The sequence below is a fragment of the Sebastes umbrosus genome, chromosome 10 (genome assembly GCF_015220745.1).
Source record: "Sebastes umbrosus isolate fSebUmb1 chromosome 10, fSebUmb1.pri, whole genome shotgun sequence".
Classification (NCBI taxonomy): Eukaryota; Metazoa; Chordata; class Actinopteri; order Perciformes; family Sebastidae; genus Sebastes; species Sebastes umbrosus.
In genome coordinates this window covers 22,833,747-22,857,072 of record NC_051278.1, presented here as the reverse complement: position 1 = coordinate 22,857,072, position 23,326 = coordinate 22,833,747, and the positions used below count along the sequence as shown (strand labels likewise).

General features: G+C 42.2%; 2 protein-coding genes across 3 annotated transcripts in view; one reads left to right on the top strand and one right to left on the bottom strand.

The window, feature by feature from the left end:
• sorcs3b (sortilin related VPS10 domain containing receptor 3b) overlaps nucleotides 1-23,326 on the top strand; it is a 165,955-nt gene that overhangs the window by 1,428 nt on the left and 141,201 nt on the right. Inside the window, exons 2-3 of the mRNA XM_037781545.1 lie at nucleotides 6,871-7,095; nucleotides 7,246-7,327. The gene's annotated coding sequence lies outside the window, so the exon portion shown is untranslated. The remainder of the gene's footprint in view (nucleotides 1-6,870; nucleotides 7,096-7,245; nucleotides 7,328-23,326) is intronic.
• LOC119495257 (E3 ubiquitin-protein ligase NEURL1-like) overlaps nucleotides 4,627-23,326 on the bottom strand; it is a 39,447-nt gene continuing 20,747 nt past the window's right edge. For both annotated transcript variants that reach the window (XM_037781547.1, XM_037781548.1), the window contains exons 4-6: nucleotides 15,915-16,631; nucleotides 7,569-7,748; nucleotides 4,627-7,066 (exon numbers count right to left, since the gene is read on the bottom strand). In XM_037781547.1, coding sequence (XP_037637475.1) covers nucleotides 6,822-7,066; nucleotides 7,569-7,748; nucleotides 15,915-16,631 — 1,142 coding nt within the window. In that variant the 3' untranslated portion in view covers nucleotides 4,627-6,821. The remainder of the gene's footprint in view (nucleotides 7,067-7,568; nucleotides 7,749-15,914; nucleotides 16,632-23,326) is intronic.

Sequence of the window (23,326 nt, the reverse complement as noted above, 5' to 3'; positions counted from 1 at the left end):
AACCCTGAGCCAACATAGTGGTGCAATTCACTTTGATTGGCCTCCTTTGGCTGCTTCTGCTGCAGGACAACCTGCACATTTGGTTTCGATGGCTTTCATTCTGTGGTCACTGGGCTGCTTAATTTAGCATCATCTGACAAAGCAAAAGTTTACATTACCAATGCGGAGTTGTAGCCTATAATATTGTCGCCTTCAGCTATAATCAGAGAAACACCAAATCAAAACACTGATGCAGTATTCCAGTGTCAGACACTGCATATTTTTGATATATTGGATTTGGTGCCTGAAATATAATAAGATTTACAGCCTACAGGAATTCAGTGTGAAATATGTCCATCCCGCCGGCTGTTCCCTCTATTGGGATCTCATACTACGCTCACTGGCTTGGAACTAAGTTATGGGTGCCCGTTGATCATCTTTATACCATGTTTGTCTGCTGGCTGTGTGTCTGTATTTGCTTGCTTGTCGTGCTCATGCGTAGAGTATGTGTTTATTGCAAATGATAAATCACAGGAGGTAGAAAGAAGAAAAGGGAAATTCAAGATGTTGCAGGTGAAATAAAGACACCCCCAAGAGGTTTATAACTTTGAATGTGAAGGTGGTGCGTGTCAGTCATTGTGTCACAAATTCATTTCAAAACTCAGAATGTGAGCGTGGAAGTTTATTCTTGACCTCAGAAATAGTCTGACAGCTGAGCAAATTGATGAAGACTTATTTAAAGCTTTGAAAAAAAGAACTACAGTAGTAAGTAGACCTTGGGTGAAGTGTATTCTGTCAAATTGATGTTATTGAACAGGAAAAAAAGTTTGAAAAAACAAAGACAAAGTCAGGGTTCGACATTCAAAAGCTTCAGTAGGCAGAATATTTTTGGCATCATCGGGCAAAAATCCCATAATAATCTTTCAGCATATTGTAATTCAAGTGTTCTGAGAGAAAACTAGACTTCTGCACCTCCTCATGGCTCTGTTTTCAGGCTTTAAAAAATCTAGCTAAATCTAGGACTTTGGCCAATCACAGGTCATTTCAGAGAGAGAGAGAGCATTCCTATTGGCTGTTCATTCAACGAAGGCAGCTGTCAATCACTCGTGAACGCCGATGAAATGGTCAAACCGTTTGACCATTTGAAAAAAAATCATTTTGAGAAAACAGCCTTTAAAGATATGGATTGTAAAATTCCATCCATTTTGCAAGACACTGAAGGTGAATAGGTTAAATAATTTATTGAATTGATATAACCATGAAACTTCCCCAGTTACATTAACACAATCATTTTTTGTACTACAAGTTATCTGAGATGTTCTGTTTCAAGAAGCAAATGAGGCATTATCCAATGCTAGCTGTTGGTGAATTTAGGAAATAGACTAAATATAATAAATTAAACCCCTAAATGTGTATTTTTGATGTTTTCTTTCCACTAGTCTGAAAGAAGACATGCTATGGAAGCAAAATAGCCCAAAATCTCAAATTGAACAGTGCATGAAAACTAATGTTTTTGCCTGGGTTGTCTCCAAACATGTTGCCTATGCCTTGAAAAATAGTGATCATGACTATGAAGTAACCTCTTTCCGGTCTATTGTCATAATTAAACAATTGCCTTGCATTGGTTTTGTCTCTGAGGGTTTTCCTGTACTCTGCAGATGGTGCTGTAGCAGCTTCTGGCCTCCGGAGGGCAGCAGCACTCAGCCTCTCATTGCAGATTGAGCACAGAATCACAGTAACCTTCACCTATGTCTTCATCAACACAGTAATTAGATAATGTAGGGGCGCGATCCCTTTTGCACCAGGAACAAAGTTGTATTTTTAAATATAATTGCACTTCTCCTCACAGTCTGCCCCTCGACACCGCACATCTCACCGAGGGAAAAGATTTTACATCACGCTGAACACCGAAAGCTTAAAGCCTTAACTACAACAGAGGAACAAACTCAAGCTGACTGTCTGATGTCTCGTTAAAATTCAAAATCGATAGCGTCTGGCTTTTTTGGAATACAAATTTGATACCTTAATAGACGGCGTGTGTGTTTGACCAGACAGCTGTCTAGAAGAGATACCACAACACGGCTCAAACAAGCCCGCCAAGCCCTTAAGCCTTCAGAAGGCCGGCAGCCAGGTTCACTGAGAGGTCTGAGTGGAAAGTCTGTGTGTACACAGACACCAGTGAGATATACTGTATTCATGTCACTGTCACAGATCCTGGCTGTGTGTTTCCCTCGCACCTCTGAGAACTCTTGGCCATGAACGGCAGCCACTGCAGCCTGTTTCATGTCCGGACGTCATGGGTTGTATTTGTGCCTATTGGAGTGCAGCATAAAACAGTGCTGCATTAGAGCCAGACCTGCAGGGTAGTAAATAACAGATGATGTTCACTCTGGCCAGGTCTACATACCACGACTCTATAAACAGTTTCTCCATGAGTTATAGCTGTTTACTAAAAGCCCTTGCTCTTTGTTATTCATATAGTATGGCGGGGTGTTAGTCAGGCATACTACTGTGGCGAGTGATTGCGTTAAAGATGGCTGCCTTTTTTTGTTCTCCAACTGTTGTCTAATTTGAATTTTCTTGCATAAGACGTCAACCATTTGTATAATGCACGCTTTGGGACAAGGTAATGGCACTAATGCGCTCTCATATTCCCTATCTTTTATGCCAGATAGACTTGTTTCCTACTGTGCGTAAAACATAATAAGGACTGTAGCCTGCTGTGTGAAATGGAAATGGTCAGTTTTAACTTGTTATTGCAATTCGAGTCAAATGCATGAACCAAAGTAAGGGGATTGGCTTTCTCTTGTACATAAAGAACAGCTATATGGGCTCAAAATTTATTTTTTTTCATTTAATAAATAAGAAAATAAAGCCAGAGATTCAGACTTAAACTTTATTTAACAAACTGAACATAATTAAACCATCTTTTAACAACTAATAGAAATCCCAAGCTAAGGAAACCAAAGTTATGAGCTGATTTTCTTGTCCAAAATGCACAAAGCCCACCTTAACTTACTTTGCTGGTTATGTTTAGTTTGGACTGCAAATATTTGGTCACATTTGAAAAACAGGCTGTAGGAATTATGATCATATGGGAACTAACACCTGCGTCACTATAACACAAATTCAAGATAGAATTTCAAATATGCACAAGTAGGACAAATATAATTTTCCCCAACTAGGTAACCAATGCCAACTAACTTTACACATTTTATTCCCTTTTAATAGCAACATTTTTTTTGTATATGGCATTTAAGGAAATGTTTGACATCTTGGACAATACGCTTATTCGCTTTAAAATAAATACTGAAAACAGCTGGCCTGGCTCTGCTCAAAGGTAACAACATCTGCATACAAGCTCCTCTAATGCTCACTAATTAACATGTTAAAGCTTGCTTGTTCAAAACTGGGTACAAACTCCAGAAGTTACTGATTGTGAGCTTTAGAGGTGCTGGTAGGTGGACTTTTTACTGTTTGACAGAACGTTAGCTGTTTCCCCCTGTTTCCAGTCTTTGTGCTAATTTAGGTTAGATGGCTTTAGCTTCATATTTAAAGGGGAACTACGCCCATTTTCAAAATTCATACATGTTATTCCCATGGTCTAAGACAGTCCAAAAATATTAGTAAACACAAACAACTTGCTCCCAAATCCAAAAACTAGAGTGCTAAAACTCAGATTTGTGATGTCATAAGGTATAAAGTGTTGAGCTGCTCCATAGACAATGAATTGGGAGAGATGTTCTAGATGACACTGTGACCACCCAGGGGGATGTTCTGAGTATATGGGGACATTTTCTGTTTCATAACCGAGAACACAACAATAGAATAAAGCTCATTTGGGTGTAAAAAAGAAAACAAACATTCCGTGGGTCCATAAAATCAGTCTCCCATTCATTGTCTATAGAGCAGCTCCTTAACATCACAAGTTTGAGACTTACTTCTCTGGTTTCTGGCTTTAAAAAAGAGAGGAGCTCATGTTCACTAACATTGATTGAACTTTCCTAGGCCATGTAAATAACATAGCGTAATTCTTAATTTAGGTGGTGTTCCCCTTTAAGTTCTGTTTTTTTGATCTCCCTCTACTCCTGAGGGAAATGTCTGGCTCTTTAGCTGCTAAATGCTCCACGAAGCTCACCAGCTAGCTGGTCGCTAACTGTGTCTGTCTGCTGTTTTGTGCATTTGGTTGTGAGTGGAGCTGCAGATTTGGTTGATAATTAGCGACCCCTTTCACATTGTCACATTGTTTTCAAGTTGGCATTTGATACATTGTTATTATAAAAATATAGATTATGGCCGCTTTAAGTAAAAGTGGTAGGCTAATACCACAATGTCAAATGCACTTGAAGTATCAAAAGTAAAAGTACTCCCATTAGAGTTATATCATTATATACAATATTGCAATTATTACAGGTGCATTTGTGTGTAAGCAAAAGGTAAAAATGGCAATACTTCCCTTGTGGAGTAGAGGTATAAAGTAGTATAATTTGGAAATACTCAAGCAAAGTACAAGTACCTCATCAAGTATAGTACTTGTACTTAGTAGTGCATTCCACTTTCTCACCAGGAAGTGAATAAGCATATTTCCCAAAGTGTCAAACTATTCCTTTAAGTGAAAATCAGCTGACAGAACCACAGAGCCTTTCAGATGGAATAAGGTTTTCTATAATATTTAACAACAATAAAATAAACAATATTTTTTACTTTTCGGACACTATAGCCATACATATAAAACAAACAGTGATAATTCTCTTTATAGTAGCATTGACAAAATAAATAAACCTCATAATGTACAGTTAATATTACACTTATCAATACCATTTTTCTATCAAAAATGTTCCACAAATGTTTTTATTTCTGCTAGGTCATATTTGGTCAGGAAGAAAAACAAAAAACAGGTAGAAATGTAAAAGGCTGAGCGTCTCTCAAGCACAACAAAATTCCAGTATTATGCAATGCAGTGACACAGGGGACAAGGCGATATTTATCATCTTTAGCAGTGAATCAATTCACACACTGATATTAAGCACACTGAAATGTTTTGTATTGGTGCGGTTAAACCTGCTCACGTCAGAGACAACACAACCACGTTAAGAGTGACTTTAAGATGAATATGGTTTTCACAGTGAGGAGCCTAACAGACCAAAAAGTGTGTCCAGACTTCTCTTATTAAAGGCACACAAGAAAACTTAACTGTGACTCAAACGTTATACAACATAACTGCTTATTTTCCCTCGGCGGCAGCGAAATGACAAGCTTCAACACCTTGAAAAAAACAAATCAGCACTTACTAATTTACAAAATTACTGAGCAATGTTTCAAGCGAGGCCAAAATAACACCTGAAAATAGCTTGTATTTCTTAACAATTCAAAGCAGTACATAATGCATGAGATTAGTCGAGTGAAAATGTCCTTGGAGTTTGCTTTTACAGACAGAGAGCAGCACTCAGAAACTGATATGCAAATGAAAGTCTCACAATAACAAGCTACATCCTTGTCACTGACTGCACTTTTTTTTTTCCCCCACTTGAAGACACGGTGTGCTGAAATACGTCATCGCTGAAAGCAAATATTCATGTTTTATTTTAATGTACATATGAACGAGAAGTGTGTAACCTGAAGTAACCTAAGCCATCTTTGACTTCCTGTGGGATTTCATGGGTTTCTTGTAACGATGAAGAGGTCGGTTTGTCATCCTAATGTGCTCGTTCAGCATTTTAAAAATACTCCGCTGCGCCACCAATGTTTATTTGGACGACTTTTTGTCCAATCACAGCATCCAGCCGGCTTACTGAGGCCGCCAAGAAGCGGGACATGCAACTCATGTGCGTCCCACATTTTTACAGGCTTTCATACAAACTTCTGATGTATGGGGTGTGCCTGAGTGACGTTCTCTGCACTGAAACGATGTGCAGACACACGGCAAAAAAAGATGCCCCTTCCTCCCCTGTCTTCGTCCCAAACATACAACATCCTCCCTCGCTCCCTCTTCACTGATTTACATCCTCGTTCACGGCAAGCGTGACCTTCTATGGTGACAACCATTCACACTTTTTCACCCTTAGCCCAATCTTGCCCTGCCTGAAATTCACAGCAGGTTGTGAGATAACCGACAAAACAATTCATTTATTTATCCTTTACCCTTTCGGTTTAGGCATCGCATTGTGTTTTATTGCAGGAGGAGTATGTCAAAAAAAAAAAAAAAAGGCTTATTTTAGATGCTCTGCAAAGTTTTCACCGCAAAAACTCTGTTTCCTCACTGGCCTCTGGAAGTATTTGGAAAATGTCAAATAAAACTTCTTTCAAATTTAGTCGAGATTCTTACCCTAAAACAACACTTTTTGACCCAATGCACTCTGACAAGCAGCGGAGGAGCAGCTGGTGAAACCACATATTTATTCTTCTTGTTTCTTCCGCAGCTCTGGACAATTTAACTTGTTGTAAAACTCGCTAGCAGCGATGCTATCACCGGCAGAACGATGGCTTGCTCTGCAGGAAGTAGGACAGATGCCTCTTCAGATTACTCTTTCTCCTCAACAGATGCACACAAATCACAGTCACTGGACAATAGTAGGTCACGGTTGTATCTGCGGTTCCTGCAGCAGCACATATTTAGTTTCTGTCGATGTGATGAATGTCATTGATGACTCTTTACTGAGCTTTCCAAGGATGTGCATTAGACATAACATAGATGCAATGTTATAATGATGGAGTTTAATGTCCTGCTGTAGAGTACCTGAGCCAGATTGCACACACAAAACAAGCAGGGCTTTCACATGGCTTTGAAAAGCTCTCGAGCTGAAACCTGACGACGCGGCACATTGTCTCTATATAACATAAGCCTACGTGCTCCGGTAGGTCTTGATGATGTCTTTGATTGTCCTCCTGCAGATGGGGCAGCACGCGTTGGCCATCTTCTTGAGTTTGAGGCCACAGGTGTAGCAGAGACACATGTGGCCGCAGGCGTAGAGGACCGTGTCCACCACGTTCTCGTAGCAAATGGTGCATTCGTCGCTCCACGAGCCCGAGCAGGACGGGAAGGTCGGGGACTCCGGGTGGCTGGAGAATGGAGAGCTCGGGGTTGTACCTGAGGTGATGAGAGGAAAGATATTGGAGGTGAGTGAGTGAGTGAAAAGACAAAACAAAAAAATGGAGGAAGGCTTCCGAGGTAGTTCAGGCAGATGACTGTAGTTGCATTGCTACGCTCATATATCCATATATTTAAGCTGTTAATGTATTTCCCACTGTTTTTCTCTGCTAATGAAGCTCCTTGTGCTGCCATCATCTGCCTGGAGCTTTCCTGTCATGCTGTCTGCAGCTTGGGACATCACTGCTTCACGTCACCAAGGTAAATATTTGCTTCATGTGCTAACATGCGTACTGTGAGTCGATGTCTTGGCGCTGTTCAGCCCGTGTTTGTGTGCCGCCGGCTGTTTTATTGCTCTCCTGCATGTCTGCATTTTAATCAATTTCATATACAAACACGAAAATGATCACAAACATCTGGACAGGAAATACCCATGTGGGGGGGGGGAGACCTGGAATAAAGATAGAGAGAAGATAGACAAATAGAGAAAGGATTAACAAACCTGTGGAGGAGGAAAAGACTGTGTAGTAGCTGGAGTTGAGGCTCGAATTGAGGTTGATGTTCAAAGGTGTGTTGAGGTTGGGTTCGGAGTTGCCGCCGCCAAGCATCATGGGGGTGTTGGGTGTACAGGACGGGGAGCTGGGGACCGACGGGCCGCGAAGGTCCGGGTGTGGAGATGAGCCTGAAGGTACAGAAGAAACATTGGGGTCACGCCAAAGATTTAGCAACATGCAGATAATCTATGGCTGTGTTCAGACCTGGTATTAACATGCGTCCTGAGTGATCGGATCACAAGTGGACAGCTCTAAGTATTGAGGACGCATTGAGATTCAATCGCTCAGACCACATTTACAGGTGGTCTGGGCCACATATGGCCACATTCCTTTAGCAGTGTGTACGTGAATGTGTCCCGGGCCACATTAAGGACCGCCTACTCAGCTGACGTCCCGCTTGGATCCGTTTGGGTCTCAACTGCGCAGCATGGAAACGGTGTCTGTGCTCTACTGTATTCTGTCGGTACAACTGTATTTTCTTAAAATATCTCATTTAAAGGCTACATACATAATCTACAGACTATCAGACTTGGCATGCGAAGTGCATTATTATCATACTGTCGGAGATGTGTCGGTGTTTTTGTTCTTGTGTTTTGCACGGAGCTGACGCCGGCCCACTCGCTCGCCCGCTCTCTGAAGCGCTGTACTCCGCTGTTAAAGGGAAAGGCAGCGGTGTCGGCGGGCATGGAAGTCCCGGTACAATAACATTACGTTAATACGTATACATAACGTTAATAAAATGTACCCAAATTCACAAACATGTAGGACATTACTACTGACATTCATGTTATATTACGTTGCAATGTCTGCTGTATTAGCCATGTGTTTACTAAGGGTTTATTTGCATATAGAGCGGGGGAGTGAGATCCGATCACAAGTGGTCACTCAAGACGCATGTGGAGACTCATCCTAATGCCAGGTGTGAACAGACATACTTAAAGCTGTCCACTTGTGATCTGATCACTCAGAACGCATGTTAAAGCCAGGTCTGAACAGGGCCTATGAAAGCAAGTGTTCCAAGAGAGCCAAATGCAATCCTTTCGTAGCTGTGAATCCAATATTTCCATCATTCACACTCTGAGAAGTTAGTCAGAGCTGATAATTAGCAAATAGAGGTGAGTGGATGTCTTGTTGCATCGCTGTTACTGTCCCACACACACATTACATCTCTTCTATCACCAAGCAGATGACTTGTGAGTCCACAGCGTCTGCGTGTGGGTGTGTGTGAGTGAGTCAAGAGCCCATGAGTTGGTGTGGTCTCGTCAGAGATGCCAAGCTCCCCCCCCCCCACCCCTCCTTCCTCCATGATCCCTCTGGGTAGGGTACAAAATGCTTTCACAGACTATCTGTTGTCTGTCCCGTGTGATCCGTCCCCATCCGCAACCCCATAACCACCGGCTCTGGCATCACTTCTCATATTGGCAGCTCATCCCTCCTCACAGACCAGAATACCGACCCCCGATTCCGCAGACAAATTCTGATCCAGTCTGCCTGGCAGGCACACGACATTGTTGTTTATACATTGTCCTTCAACTGACCATGCCAGAAATATTGCTACACCGTCGGGCCGGCCGCTCACTTGGCACCGCCGTCCTTCCATGTGTCAAATTATCTAATATTGTTAGTTTACATCCTATCACACGCCACAATTTGCTCGTCCAAATTTTCCTACAATGACAGCGTGGAGTGGAGAATCAGCTAAAAAAAGGAACCGCAGATGGTGATAAATTGCTGAAATGAAATTAAATACGGTTGGCTTGATATAAGAAAGAGACACATTTATGTGGTCTGTTGTTAGAAAAATGTATACAGTTTTTTTTGCATAACCATGGCTACGTGCTCTGATCCACTGCTCTGAACCCGTGCCTTTTCTTTGGACCACTCCAACCACTGCAGTCTCAGTTTCAGCCTGCGTAAACAAGCCATAGTAGCTTTTTAGTCATGCAACAATCAGTTTGCTGCTAAGAAATATCAACAGACGTAGCAAAATCTGCATGAAAACAGGGCCTCTGGTAATCCATACAAAAAACCTTTCCATAATGTGTGTGCTTTCAAGTTTAGCACTGGGATCAATGTGTTTTTTACCACTTTGCTGAGACAGGCATTTTTGAGAGTCATCTATTTATTCATTCTTTATATTATCATATTTTAGAGGGGATACAGAGGCATGTATGCATACTGTAGCATTTACACACCCTTCCATTACCTACTTATTGTGATCTATGTGACAGCCCGGCTGTTAGCAAATGTCTTGGTCAACTCTAATAAGGCAGAATGGATAACCTTCGTGTCTATTCATGTACCCTTTCATCAAGCATACCTTTCATCTTCTCTTGTATTATGAATTTACTGCTGGCTGTGCGACCAGAATGACTATGTGAATGTCTTTAGTTATGCGCAGGCAGTGCAGGACACTTATTTGTGGTTGACCATGTGGCGGCTTTCAACACTCGCTAATCAAATAAGGAGTCCACCGCCACACCCTGCCAGGCTATTTCTTTTTCTATTAGTGTCTGAAAGAAGTCAGGTTTTAAATCTGCAATGATTGATTTTGTGTCCACATGAGGGCAGCAGAAACAAGTCTGTAAACACAACACTGACATTACCTTTTAAGCCGATATGGCTAGGGTGACCATATTTTCAAACCCTCAAACCCAGACCCTTAAGTGTACCGCACATTCATCCACGTGCACGTTCATACGTGCACACGCTAATATGCACTCACCATAGGCGTTTTCATCGGGATGGCTAACTTGGCGCTCCTGTGGCGCTACCTTCAACCGCTTTAATCACAGGGCCATCCCCGTCATGACGCACGACAGTTTGGGAGTCCTGTGGCGAGTTTTCCTCAGAAGAAACTTAGGCTGTCTGAGACTTTATTTTTCAACTTTAGTTTTGAACCCTAATAATCTCTATCACATCATGTTGCTCGCCACAGCCTCAGGCAATTATATTTAAAAAACGTGTAGCTCAGATGACATTTTGGCCAGGATGGAGACACTGGGTGAAACTAAGACAGGAACAGACTGTCCTGAGGGAGTTATAAACGGAGCGAAAAAGTGTGAAGTGATTCACAATTTTTTTCCTACACGCCTGTTGATGTGCAGAAGGAACTGTTTAGAATAATTCATCAAAACGACACGTTTGATGTGCTCATACTGTAAGCACGGAGAGTTCTGTGGTTCAACAGTCTGATGCTAGTTGCACAAAATGTAACCAGCGGATCGGCCGTGCCCGTGCGTAATTGTGGCTTGACAACATCACTCTAGTTAGAGACTGCAGCGGGGTGCGCTGTGCTGACTCTCGATATATACTGTATGCTTATCTCGTTCCCACAAATTAATTAATGAGTGGGACAGAACACGATAAACATCTATGTAAGTATAATATGTTATCATTATTTTAATTGTGGTGAAAACCGGGGCAATTTGGTAGTGACTGTTGAAAACCGGGACAATTAAGTGTTTTACAGATATTTGTCGGGACTCGGGACACCTAGCTTGAAACCGGGACAGTCCCGGACAAACCAGGACGTCTGGTCACTGTAGATATGGCAAACTTGTTAGCAAACAGCAGTTACGGAGCTACGTTAGTATTCATTTGGAGTCACGTTTGTTTCCACCTAACGCTTGTAAATACAGTATTTTAGCTCTGTTTTGTTCTCCACCAACTCCTAAGGGAAATATCTGCCTCTTTAGCAGCTAGTTTAAATGCTTCACTTTGTTTACCAGTTAGCCACTAACTGTGTCTTTGTGTCGCACATGGACTGTATATAAGAAGTGGACGTGGTCGCCGTGACGTCACCCATTGGTTGTGGACTGCCGTTTTGAAGACTCGGTGTTCGGTATTTTGGCCGTAGCCATCTTGTTTTTTTGCAACCAGAAGTGACACGAGAGGATGGAGCTAAGTACAAGCGAACGCTAAATAAGACATTTTTAGGCGACCAAAAGGTTATAATTAACTTTCATGAACTGAAAACACAGTGTGAAAGGATTAAAGTTGTAAGACGTAAACACAGACAGCTCCCAGACCGGAAAACGCCGTGGTAGCGACCTGTCAATTACAAGGTAGCCACGCCCTAAAGCATCCCCTGCTTTATGGTCTATTTGACTCTAAATGGGACCATAATTTACTAAATGAACATCATGCTATATTGAAGAAGGCTTGAAACTAGCGATTGAGACCATAAACTCATGTTTACGATGTTTACTGAGGTAATAAATCAAGTGAGAAGTAGGCTCATTTTCTCATAGACTTCTAAACAATCAGACTTCTTGTTGCAACCAGAGGAGTCGCCCCCTGCTGGCTATTAGAAAGAATGCAAGTTTAAGGCAGGACATTGGCTTCACTTTTCAGACCTGGATGTCTTCCACTGGTGTCGTACTGTTTTGGAGCTTGATCACTGAAATCAGCTGCCTAAAGGAGCTGAAAACAATGTCATAAGAGCGACGAAAGTTAACCAAAATATGAAGTTGCAGGCCGGAAAACCAAAGCAAAGAGTTAAGACGCCCAACTGCTCCGTAGAGCTGACTGGAGCTGCAGAGTTAGGTAATAATTCTCTGTAGGTTTTATCACTAAGAACGACCCCTTTCACATACACATTTGATCAATTGTTAATATAAAAAAGTATTGCCTATAGCAGCTTTAAGATTAGTAGATGACTACTGAAGGTAGTTTTTGATTCTAAATATCTCACACATGAAAATTATAAAGATAACACGGACAAAATGACCATGTGAGAGCAACAGACTCCCATCTGTTCCACATCACAGGCTTGACAAAACTGTCACTTGCCTCAGTGGCTAGATGTTTCCATGGCAACTCGTGGCATGCGGCTGCAGCGAGTGGGTGAGCGGAGACGTCACAAATGCACTCCCCACAGCTGGAGTGGGTAATGACTCGAAGAACGGGGTGTAAGAAAATGCGCGAGGAAAAGAGGAAGCGATGATTGGCGGACCAGTGTTAAGGGAACGAGCTGTGGGTGGAAAACCCAGCATCTCAAACCTCCATGCAATTACACTTTAATAATGCATATGGAGGGCATCATAAGGAGCTATCACGGGCCCCCTCCTGATACATAATGCTGGCTGCTGGGAGCCCACGCAAGACAGAAATAACCTCCTCAGCCCTGGTCTGACTGACTACATGAAAGAGAGGAGAGGAGAGGACAAACTGTAATCCAGAAATGAATTGGCAGACAGAATTTAAACAAATTCTAACAAACCAATGCATTTTTAGCATCTCTTGAGTTTGTCAGAAAGCTTTGCCTCTAAACTGCTGGGACAGAGTCATTATCAACTTGGCCAGAAGACAACACTTGGGTGGAGGTGGAGGGAGGCACAGTTGTGCTTGCTGTACTCTGCAACATTTCACAGTCACATCATAATACATTTAAGTCCAAGTAATGCCAGCGCTCCATCTTATGAAAAATAGAGAATTTAAAATCCTTTAAGTGCAGGACTCTTAAAAACTGAGTGAGTCATACTAAATATTTCAAACTTAAATTGGATTTGCAAATAAATGTGGTGAAGCTTATTTACCTCTTGGCTGAAGATGTGTGCTGCTGTGTTAAATGTCCTAGAAAATGAACTCTTGGTAATATCAGAGACTTTTTAAATTCTCCAAACTATATGTGGAAAATTGCTACAACATATAAAGAATATGTCCTGAACAATTAGACAAAAAAATAAACCGAGGATTCTTCACTTGGAAGCAAACAAACCTGTTTCACCACACGTCATCAAAAGCATCACTGATGTAGATTGTCATGGAGATTAACAGTAAAAAACTGGCAGCAGGGTTGCCAGCAGTTTAGTGTTAATTTTACAGTAGCCCTACTGTAATCTACTTTAAAGTATGTTACTGTAATAATTAGGGCTGTCAATTGATTAAAATATTTAATCGTGATTAATCGCAAATTTATCACGCAATTTTTATCTGTTCAAAACGCACCTTTAAGGGAGATTTATTTACTTATCAACATGGGAGTGGACAAATATGATTGCTTTATGCAAATGTATGTATAAATGAATTACTGGAAATCAATTAACAACACAAAAAACTGACAAATATTGTCCAGAAACCCTCACAGGTACTGCATTTAGCAAAAAAATATGCTCAAATCATAACATGGCAAACTGCAGCCCAACAGGCAACAACAGCTGTCAGTGTGTCAGTGTGCTGACTTGATTATGACTTGCCCCAAACTGCATGTGATTATCATAAAGTGTGCATGTCTGTAAAGGGGAGACTCGTTGGTACCCATAGAACCCATTTTCATTCACATCTCTTGAGGTCAGAGGTCAAGGGACCCCTTTTGAAAATGACCATGAGCGTTATTTAGCCTCCTTTGTGACAAGCTAGTATGACATGGTTAGATTTTATAGTTTCATATGATACCAGTATCTCTCACTCTAGCTTTAAAACTGAGTCCACTACAACATCTGAAAGATCGATTGTGTTAATGCATTAAAGAAACTAGTGGCGTTAAAATTAATTTGCATTAATTTTCAACACCCTAGTAATAATATAATATAATATAATAATAATACCATGTACAGAATTGCAGTACATTGCTGTATTTTCTTGATTTTACAGTAGACTACTGGCAGCAGGGTTGCCAGTACATTACCGTTTTCCTACAGTTTGCTTACTATAAGCTTAATTTACAGTTTATTACTGTGATAATACAAAGTGTTGTGTTTAATTGAAGGTTGTGGCAGCAGGGTAGCCAATACAATATTGTTTATTGACATTAACAATGGAATTTCCCCATAATCCCAAATACAGTACCACGTAGTCTTTTTTTTATGGTTTGTAACATGTTTTTTCGTTTTCACTCTCAGCCACAAATTCTTTTGGAGAAGAAAATCATACCGAAACGTACAACCACTGCTTGTTATTAAAGCACCGTTTTTCAACAGCCCCTGAACCTGTTAGACATTATATGTTCTTATTCTGCTCATTTTGAGTCAAACTGTTCTAAACTGTGCATGCAGTCCCACATCCAGCGAGCCAGAATCTCAACACCAGGCGTGATTAACTTCAGGTAACATTGTGTTATCATTGTGTGAAATCTGCTGGAATCAAACGGCGCTGACAGAAATCCTGTTCAACTGAAGCTACAAAGTTGACATTCATATGCAAACTGAAGGGGCAGAATGTAAATTCCCAAGAGATATATGAGTTGATAAAAAGTCAAGAGAGCAGCCCAGACAGCAAAGTAGGGGGAAATTATTTCATGAGTAGGCTGAGTGGGAATTCAGCCTCCAAAGGTCATTCGAGGATCACAGACTGCATTAACTTCTGAATGGAAAGTTACAAATGACACTGTGTAAAGATCTGTGGAACATGCTTGAATTCCTTGAACCATGGTTAGATTTAATATTCAAACTATCGCTAAAACTAATGCAAATAAGAAACTGGTGATCCCTGTAGGTACTTTTTCTTTGGACCAGAAAGGTTAAAATCTTAGTTTGGCACACCCCTAGCTTGGAAGCAGACAGAAGTTACTGCACAGAACCAAAGTGATGTACTGCTGTGGACGGGGCTGACAGCAAAAAGTATTTTAGCCACCTAAAAGAAAGGCCCACCTAAAACATATCAATATCCGTTTAAGTGTACGCTATATTCAGAATATTGTCGCCAGTTTACTTTGCCGTCAGAGAGCTATACAGTCTATGTATCCGACCGGGAACTGAATCTGTTATATCCGTCTATAGCTCTCACCAAAGCCACTAGACTCCATTGAGAAAAAACAACTTAATTTTACAGCACTGAACACGGTTACTCTGGTTAGTTTGTGTTATTGTGTGACTTTGGTTAGTTTGGATTCAATGAAGTCACACAATAGCACAAACAAACTAACCAATCGAGGCAGTGGTAAACCAGCAACCCCCGTGTTCTGCGAGGTAAAATGACAGCTTTTTCCAATGGAGTCTGGTTGCTTTGGCGACAGCGTAGATAACAGCTTCAGTTCCCTGTTGGAAACATAGACTGTATAATTGTCTCACGGCAAGGTAAACAAGCGGAAATATTTCTAAATTTAGCGTACACTTAAATCGATATTGATTTTCTTAGGTGGGCATTTCGTTTAGGTGGCTAAAGTACGTTTTGCTGCCGGTCCCGTCCACAGCAGTACGTTGCTTTGTTTCTGTGCTGGTACTCCTGTCTGCTTCTCCAAGCTGGGGGCGTGCCGACCGTCATCTACTACTATGAATAAGTACCACATACATCCCCACTTCAAAACACCCGAACTATCCCTTTAACTTATTATCTAAGTGACGGGAGCGTACCTAAAATCCTGAGTTGTGTGATGGTGCCGTGCAGACCGTAGAACATCCAGAGTGGTCTGGAGTTATCGACACACAGCTGCATCCCTGCACTGATGCCGTTATGGCTCATGATGACCTCCCCTTCTGCGTTCACCACAAAGCCCAGGATATCTCCGCTGTGGAGCGGCACCGCCATCCGACACACAGCCCAGAATTCCTTGCGGTCGACCAGGGACTCTGGGTTAGACGGGAGGTCACTGGGCCTCAGGGTGGCCGGGTCGCATGATGTCACACCGTAAGAGAGACACCCAGGCCGCGTGACGCCCGCCTTCACCTTCACAAAAATGGTCTCTGAGCAGCGCATCGGCCGGCTGGTGAACACCAGGGTCCTCTCGTCACCGCGGTGATCCAGCCGCGCCACCGTGTGCTTGTCCAGCACGGTCACGTGGACGCCGTGCACCGAGTGGAAGTGCAGGTCGGTGTCCAAATGGCTGGGCAGCAGCGAGCACTGCTGCGAGTTCTGAGAGTTTTGGGGCACGTGGCAAGAGGCGGAGCTTAAGCGGTGTAGCTGTTCCTCTTCCTCGTCGTCTTCGTCCAGATGCGTCTCCTGCTGCTGCAAGCTCAGGTCACACAGGCTGATGGAAAGGCGAGGGTCGTCGGCATTTCGCTGAATGGAGGCCCGGTGGGCGGCAGCAAAAGAGCGAGGACGCAGGCAGTCCAGGGTCACCATCTCGCTGTCTGTGGAAAAAAAAAACACACACAGGAATGTTATATACTCGCTTGATTGTGGTGTTTTGAAGAGAAAAATTTAATCTGAACCAACACACAATGTCTGTGGCTAGTCCAGTCATAAAAATCTCCATTTAGTGTCTTTCCAAATGTCCACAGAGCCAAATTCCACTTAGTATTCTGCGTATTCCCATGTGCAATACCGGTTTGTTTTACATTCACCGTCTATGCGCTGTTCATTCATCATACCTGTCAGCGTAAACAAACGATGCCTCGCGGCTTCTCTGCTTTATAACGTGTTCATCCTAATGCACTCCCTGTACTGAGGCTCCACAGGATGAACAAATACGTCAACGTTTACATACTCAGAGACATATCAGGACTTTAAGTGGGAGCATACTGTAGCCGCCGGCCAGTGGCTACATCACAGTAAAAGAGACGTAACAGCTTTATGTAACGTTGAAGGAGAAGAGATGCACATGAAGCCACTGAGAGACTAGAAAGCTCAGCTGTGTTTGAGCCTCCCACACTGTCTGTCTGTGAACTCGGAGTCCTTTAATAATGAGACACATTTTCTTACTTCTCTTATTTCTTATTCTCACCTTTTACCACAGTCGAAAGGTGTTAAAATGCAAAACATTATCATAAGCGATTGAATCCAATTTTTAAAAAGCCAGTTTCCCTTCAGTCTTTGTCAAGGACTAATAGTGTATGTATAGTATACAGTGGGTGTCAAATAGCTGTAATGAGCCTCCTAGCTGTTTACATAACAAACTGTCTCAGCAGCAGTGACTTGATGTACTGTATTCTCCCTCTGCACACTGTTAACATTTTTGGGTTATGTGTCTGGATGCTAAAAGTAGCTTTTTTTTCCGATCATTGAAAGGGAAAGGCATCCTAAAAACTGTATCGCATGTCTCTCTCACACACACACACACATAACCCTTCCTATGCTAATTCTGCTCACTGTAAAATAGAAACCACATGGGAACATCGCTGCAAAAACAGAAAGAGCGCGTGTCTTTCCGTGCACACGGTCGGTGCAGGCGGATCAGCGTCGCGGCACGCTTTGGGACACGCTGCCAAATTTAACACGGCCCTCCGACACGGGGCTAAAATTAGCCTGATTGGACATTTGAGGAGAGCGAGGAAGGGACAGGCCCAGGGATGAGTGACACGGTGGCTGAGTTGTGCGGCTCTTAGCCTCGATCTGCTTTGGGCTTCCCCTATGGGAAGTGGATGGAGCGACAGAGGAGGAGAAGGGTGGACACTCAAGAGGAGGGGGGGCATACTTCACCAGCTCCTCTTTATCACACAAAGACAGCACATCTCCGGCCAGCCGCTGATAAACTGCTTGAACTTAATTACTTCCTCAGTCAAGAGTGTCCACAACCAAGCATGAGGCTCTTATTATTAGCAGCCTTATCGTCTTCAAGGCAAAGTTAGCCGACTTTGGGCTACAAGAGATAATTTCTATTCCTGCCGTTGCAGCTTCCCGCGGTTCACAGTTTGAGTGGCGCAGCAGTCAAAACAAGCCGTGAGGAGAATAGCAACACTACTGTACAAGGAAGTTCACTACCTATGGTGGGAAAAAACAAAAGATAAAAGAATACAAAACATTGAGAGATAAAGACGTGAGCCAAATAAATATGTATGATCTCTTTCTCGGTTTGGGTTAAAAGGAGTCTGGGACAGATTTTTCACACATTAAACACCTGACAAAAGCGTTGAGTCGCACAGTGAGATTACACAGCTTGAAACACACAATACGCTATGTTTATCTTCCGTGTCTTATGATAAGCACGTGTTTATGTATGTACACCCAACATTCATAGCATGGTTGCATGACAAGTAGTAAAGAACTGCTCTCCTAAAAAACACACACATAGCAGAGATATGGCTGGAACAGTCCTGTTAAACCTGTCTATTGATACCCAACCAGACCCCTGGGGGGTATGTGGAAAGATTGTGTGCTCAACTAATTAGTAAAAAATTGTTTAAAAATATATATACTCGCATACCAGCCCGGTCGCGCGAAAAAGGCGAGTGAATGACGTGATATTGTGAAAGACAAAAGCCTGTAATAACTATGCCGTTCTTGCTTTAGGCGTGTCATTTTCACGCCATATAGTCTGTACTGACCCCAATGTAAATGCATCCGCATAAATATGCTACGCTCATGCTGAATTCACACCAGAAGGCGAAGTGCATCCTGCGGCAAGCTGCCATGCAATGTCTATGAAATGCTGCGCCGGCCGAAGTGCGGCCAGAGACTACCCGCAGCCAATCAGTAAACAGATCCTGTGACTCCTGTGACATGTTGACCTATGGTACAAATAATTTGTTCCCGCCTGAAACCCATGAGTACGCCTCCTGGCTGCAGAAAAATTTAATTATTGCGGTGAGCTGCAGTGAGCTGCGGTGAGCTGCGGTGAGCTGCACTTCGCCGCTGCCTGGTGTGAATTCGGCGTCGGAGCTAGTGACGTAGAATAAAAAGTGAGAAAGGATGCTTATGGTGGGTGGGACAGGAGGTGGATTGGTCCAACAAACACAGGACTTTCAACCAGGAGACCGGTGATCAAGACCGTTGTTTTGTTTTGTAAGTTATATTAGTGACGTTTGTGACGTGTTTTTACCGTACAGATGTTTTGTTGTTTCAGTTTTACTTAGTTTACGTACTTATCTTAAGCCCAACCATGACATTTTTAAGTGAGTGGTTTTGTTGTCCCCTGCTGGTACTGCACCTTCGTACAAGTGTGTAATATTCATGCCTCGGCAAGGTAAAACGTGACACTAACACGCTATCCTCTGGTGGACAGGTGGGTCTATTACACACTTTGGCGTGATATCGGGTTGCACATATAGAGTGAACTATAAAAGTTATTAAACTATTAGCAAGCGAGCACAGAAGTTGAAACAGTTATCTGAACATATTTGAAATAGCTAGAGGGAATGGCTAATCGTTTAAAATAATGTCTAAATGACTGTAATGTTCAGCTTCTGTCACTCCAAATGGTACAAATTAGGGCTGTCAAAGTAAACGCCATAATAACGCATTAACGCAAATTCGTTTTAACGCCACTAATTTCTTTAACGTATTAACACAATTTGTGAATTTTAGGTTGTAGCGGGCTCAGTTTTAAAGAGTGAGACTAGAGTGAAGATACTGGCATCATATGAAACTAGAAAACCTAAGGTACCATTCATGTAATGTTAGCTTGTCGCAAAGGAGGAGAAATAACACTGCTGCTGGCATGGCCAATTTCAAAGGGGTCCCTTGACCTCTCACCTCAAGTTATGTGAATGAAAATGAGTTCTATGGGTACCCACGAGTCTCCCCTTTATAGACATGCCCACTTTATGATAATCACATGCAGTTTGGGGCAAGTCATAGTCAAGTCAGCACACTGACACACTGACAGCTGTTGTTGTCTGTTGGGCTGCAGTTTGCCATGTTATGATTTGAGCATTTATTTTTTACGCTAAATGCAGTACCTGTGAGGGTTTCTGGACAATATTTGTCATTGTTTTGTGTTGTTAATTGATTTCCAATAATTAATATATACATACATTTGCATAAAGCAAGCATATTTGCCCACTCCCATGTTGATAAGAGGATTAAATGCTACATTTTGAACGGAAGTGTGATTAATTTGCGATTAACCGTGATTAAATATGGACAGTCATGCGATAAATTGCAATTAAATATTTTAATCGATTGACAGCCCTAGTATAAATGCAAACTTAATCAAACTAACCATGTTAATGCGGTCAAATTGAATAAAAAATACTGTCACAATATCCATAAATAATTCAATTATATCCAGTTTATCATATTCAAAAGAACACATTTGGACCGTGACTGGGACATGGGTTCATTTGGGGCTGTGGCGAACATGTCTGACGAATAAGTAGGTTGGGAACCACTAACTTGATTTATTCAAACCACAAACAATCTTTTCAAATTTTCATAGCCTGGGTGTAAACACGCTTTGTTATTACTCTTGAGCCAAGTCTACCTCTTAGATGACTCATTCAAATGTCTCCCAGACACAGACAGGTGCAGTCTTGTCTTTTGTCCTCTGAATCACGTTTAAGAAAATTAAGCGAGGGCACTCACAGAAAAAAATCCACTGCAGCTTAGCTCAACTTTTAACATTTGGCAATGCTCCAGTGGTTTTTACAATAGCATGCAATGAGCATAATGGTGATTATATTCAGCTTTTAAATTTTAAAATCCAAGTCCTTGAAACTTTTGAATAGCATGGCAAAGTATGGACCACTTGTTTTTTTTTTCCAGGCACGAAAACTATACAGACGTGATTAAGTGCACGGCTGAAATTGTCCAAGTAAAATGAAGTGGTCTCTGAACAGCTCCAGCTACTCAATCTCAGGAGGAAAGCTCTGATTAAATAGAGGAACACATACCAGACTGACACCGCTCTGCAGGGTCAGTGGCTGACCTCTTTGCTTTGGCTTTTTTTATTATTAAGCGTCGTAGCTGTGAGAAAGGTTTGTCTATTCAAACAAGTCGCAACCTTCAGGGACAGAAACTCTCAAACGCGATCCAGAAAAACCAGTTCCTGGAAAGAAAATGTTATGTTGGCAAAGGAGGACGTCCAGGATATAACTGAAAAACGGGCATCCTGTTTCACATGGAACACATGCCAGAATGACGACTAACGTAATGCGGTTAAAAAGCCGTTTACACTGCTAACACCCTGGCTCCACCTCATCTGGAAATACATTTCAGAGAGGCCTGCATGTATTACAGTACAGTAGTTTTTGATCGTTCTATTCAATTTCTATGTATGCCTTTTTTAGTCTTGAACAGCTCTCAGTTAGACAATGGCATGGTACTGAATAGATGAGGGAGGGTTCAGTTGATTCCTTGGCCCAGTGGAACAGGATTAGGAGGCTTTTGGGGGCTTTAGTGAAGCTGCAACCTCAATACAAGGTCAGCTGCACCAATTGTGTGCATGTGTGTGTGTGTGTTTGGGGATTTGCCCTAAGTATGCATGCCTAGGGGGGCCTATCCAGGGCTCCGTCTAGAATGAGTGAGTGAAGTCATCTGTCATGAGAAAGGAGGCCGCGGGTGGGGAGGGAGGTTTGTGTGTCTGTCCCAAAAAGGAGAGGGAAGGGCTTTCGCTTATCAAAGAAAAAAAAAAATGGCTCCGGGGGGGAAATCTGCATTGATGAGCTTTTAAGGAGTGGTGGTGTCCCACTCAAGATAGTGGCACAAGTATATGAAGCAGGAGGGGCGAACAAGCAGGAGCGCGCTACGATATCGATACACGGGGAGAAGCCTGACAGTTTGGGTCTGTGAGATGCCATGTGCAATAGGAGCCACATGTGTGGCGTTTTTGAGAGATCAAGTCGAGTCTCTGGTTTAAGTGCCAGATGTTTCTGAGTTTTGGACCGTGATAGTGGAAAGAAAGGTGACAAATTGCAGCAGTGAAAGTGATGCTCGGCACTGCAGGGATGTCACAGTGTTTCCGAGGCCTGTTAAAACAACTGAAGTGTCTCTACATGCACTGTCACGCAGTCCTGCTTTGAATCCTTTCGTTTTTTTAACCGAATACTTGAGTATCTTCAAAGTGTTGATGAGTTGTCTCAACCTGATCTCGAACACATTTCTCCAATAATAGCCTCATCTTATTGTTTTGGTCAAAACAACCTCGATGAAAATGGCACAGATGGACACATTTGCACACTAAATACACACAGAATACACGTTAACGTCTTCACTGGGACTAGAATCTGGTCATCTGAAAGTGATTAGCCTCCTCTCTGGAGGCTTCCCCCCATACAACCCGGGCTCCAAGGACCTAAACCTGACAGGCTCCATTACGATTCCTATTTTGATTTCTCCGCAAATCTGTTCGATTCCATCTGGGTCGATTAAATCCCAGCTGAGGCACAATAGCCTGTCCAGCGGCATTTATTTTGGTTCAACAAATCAAATAAATTCCAAGCACTGAGATCACTTTAAACAGAGCTCGCATAAATACATGGACCCTAATCCCGATGTGTACATGCTGGCAGATGTTAGGTCAAAGGACATTTTTAGTTTATACCAGGCCTCTCATTTCATTGTAACCATTTGTCTGACAGATCGACTTTACTTCAGTTATAATAACGGCCCAGAGGAGAAATAAAGGGAAAATAAAAAAAAAAAAATCATTTGTAATGGGGATAAGGAGCCTGGTTAGTTTTTGGTTCTGTTATAAATTAAAACCAAGAGGACTGAGCTATAATCTACTTTTTAATATGAGCAATAGATCAAATGACTGTGTAAAGTGAAAGAGGTCGCTCGTAGCTACGAACCCACAGATAACCAACACCTCGCTTTGCAGTTCCTCTAAGCTGAAGGTTTTTAGCATCTTTCAGCTCATTGTTTTGGTTTCAGTGAGAAGCTCCTGGGTCTGTAAAGTAAAGCCAATGCTGAAGTGCCTTAAACTTGCATTATTTCTAATAGCCAGCAGGGGGCGACTCCTCTGGTTGCAAAAAGAAGTCTGATTGTACAGAAGTCTATGAGAAAATGACCCTACTTCTCACTTGATTTATTACCTCAGTAAACATTGTAAACGTGAGTTTAAGGTCTCAATCACTAGTTTCAAGTCTTCTTCAATACAGCATGATGTTCATTTAGTAGATTATGGTCCCATTTAGAGTCAAATAGACCATAAAGCAGGGTACGCTTT